At 42.7% G+C, this 2,634-nt stretch overlaps 1 protein-coding gene across 1 annotated transcript in view; it reads right to left on the minus strand.

Annotated features, from left to right (window-relative positions):
• Nucleotides 1–387: 387 nt before the first annotated feature.
• T265_15691 (hypothetical protein) overlaps nucleotides 388–2,634 on the minus strand; it is a gene marked incomplete at both ends in the record, with an annotated part of 20,084 nt that continues 17,837 nt past the window's right edge. The window contains one exon of the mRNA XM_009178950.1: nucleotides 388–779. Coding sequence (XP_009177214.1) covers nucleotides 681–779 — 99 coding nt within the window. The remainder of the gene's footprint in view (nucleotides 780–2,634) is intronic.

Below are 2,634 nucleotides of genomic sequence, written 5' to 3' on the forward strand. Positions count from 1 at the left end.
TTCGGTGCCTAGCTGACATGGGCAGTGAAGCATCGGTGTTGAACACTGATGTCATGATGACGATGACATCGGGTCCGAAATAAAAGACGAGAGCTGAGGTACTATCAAGTTGCCCAAGCCCAGACAAGAAAAATTGAGATGCTGAGGTCGGCTTCGATCTACGAACCCTACGGTCACAACTTTCGCGCCCTAACTACTAAGCGACCTCGAGATTATTTCGCTAACCAGACAATGATACACTGAATTCGAAGTATTTGTGTTCCAAATTTTCCTTATAATGAGTACAACATGACTAGCATGCACTATGAACACCATGTTTATTATCCTTGAAAACGGCACTTGAAAGTCAATACTTTACAGATAACAACTAAAGTGGGACCAAAAAAGTTGGATTAGGTCCGAAGTTGTGCATGGTAAAGTATACCTTGTATCTGTTTGCTTCAGAGGAAGGATAGACCTGTGTCATATAGCCTGTATTTTCGATTGATATACTACAAGATAGCTACAGACATAATATACATGTTCTCAAATCCACTAATGGTGATAGAAAGTGACTGGTTAGCAGATTCGGATACGTGGCCGGATGACAAATCAAGATGACGGGTCAGACTCTCCGGTAAAATGTCATTTTTGCTAGACATAATGCACATGAATCTGAATGAAAGTGCTAGTAGACCAGATCACGTTTTTCGTCTTGTGATATGATCATAAATGACGGCCTGTAGGTACTTTTCGGTCGTAATAACGGTTCTTGTAGAGTTGTCTCCAGGTGTTGGAGCCTAAAGATGAAAAACAAAGGAAACAGATATACGTAATGGAATTCCTTCCTCTAAAAACGGTTAAAAAACCGAACCAGCAAAATTTCAGTCTAGCGGAAGTTAGTCATATCCACCTACGTACCAGTTTTATTAAACGTTCATGAATGTATATGCCGTTTTATTGCAACCTTGCTGCTAGCGTAGGTTTAATTTCAAATTTCCCTTTGAAGGTACAGAGCAGTGTGAGCTCACTCGTCCTGACAGAAGGTCACTGTGGTTCCAAGTTCTAACAAATGTCAGTTTGGGTGACAAAGAGTTCTCTGCCCTAATTTGTCCGAAAAAATAATGTCTGTGGACCTTAAGGGCTTCCTGTAAGGTGGTCTGTATGTGCTCAGTGATCCAGGTCCTGCTTTTTCCTCCCATAGTTGCTGTGTGCGATGACATTTCTATTTTTATCTTCTCCCTTGTAATCATATCACCTGTTCTTGTTTTGATCCCATCTTAAAGTATTATTTGCCCTTCACCAACCCATTAGCCATGCATTGCCCTTGACATCGCGTGACTTGTTCAATACCATTATGTGGCTTCGTCATTCGTGTGGATAAGCTGAAGTTGCGGAACCATTTGAGTCCGTCTACAGGTTTGACTAGTAGTACGTGATCATTAAAACACACCGGAGTGGCATTGCAATACCCGAGCGAGTCACTGCTGAGAATACACTGTGTATTGTCAGTTGATATTTCGACCCATATGGTCCGCTGGCATCCGAAACGAATCCACCAGTCGACAATGGTAGGTGCACCGAACATCTGCGCTTATTTATTAAACCAAAAACGGTTTATGCTGAGCCGAAAGTTGCGCTACATCTGACCACTAATACATTTGTTAACCCAATGAAATAAGGTCAGCAGACCAACAAAAGAAAGCTCGATTTATGGTCCATGGTTAATGAAGATTAAGCCGTAGGAGTTTGTAAACCAGGTGAAACTTCAAAAAACGACCAGCTGCCGACTGTGCCAGGTTTGGCACAATTATAACCGCCCAACCTGCACATTCTCTTGCGTACTGCCCAACACTGCTGTCAATAAACACCATCAAATGTTTATGCACGAACGCGCATTGCTTGACTAACAAGATTCCAGAATTATCTGAATTGTGTGAAAAGCATTTGCCAAACTTGGTTGCTATCGGCGAGACTTGGTTCCAGCCACACTTATCGGATAGCGAAATTACCATCCCTGGAATGACGCTTCTTCGTCGGGATCGCATTTCTCGAGGTGGTGTAGCTATTTACCATAGCAGGCAACTATTGTGCAAAGAGATAACTGATGAAGATTTGATGCTATCGGATACCTTATGGTGCTCGATAAAGAAGGTAGCAGGAAACGACTGTGTTGTTGGTGTGATCTATCGACCATCTTCAGCGGAGGAACTGCACCATTACACCATAATGGAAAAGCTGCGCCTCGTGGCTCCCGGGTATAAAAGTAAGATACTAGTTATGGTTGATTTCAATCTCCCAAACTTGCTACGGACTCAACAACAACCGACAAATTCCCTCGATTGTGCATTCCAGGAGACGTTACATGATCTTGACTTTCACAATCATATATCATGCAACACGCGGTATAGAGGATCAGATATACCTTCCATTCTGGATCTCATCATAACAAGCGAAGAGAACGTTGTGGAAAACTTCGCATATGAATGTCCATCAGGATCGAGTGACCACGTCGTTCTCATTTTTGCTTATGTTTGTTCGGCGGTGAGACCTAATGATGAGCTTAAAATGATCAAGAAACTGAACACGAAAGCACTGGCGAATACCCTGAGTCATTGTACGGACTGGTATTCAGAAGGTCCAGACGTCCACCAG

This window comes from Opisthorchis viverrini (genome assembly GCF_000715545.1).
Source record: "Opisthorchis viverrini unplaced genomic scaffold opera_v5_737, whole genome shotgun sequence".
Taxonomy (NCBI): domain Eukaryota; kingdom Metazoa; phylum Platyhelminthes; class Trematoda; order Opisthorchiida; family Opisthorchiidae; genus Opisthorchis; species Opisthorchis viverrini.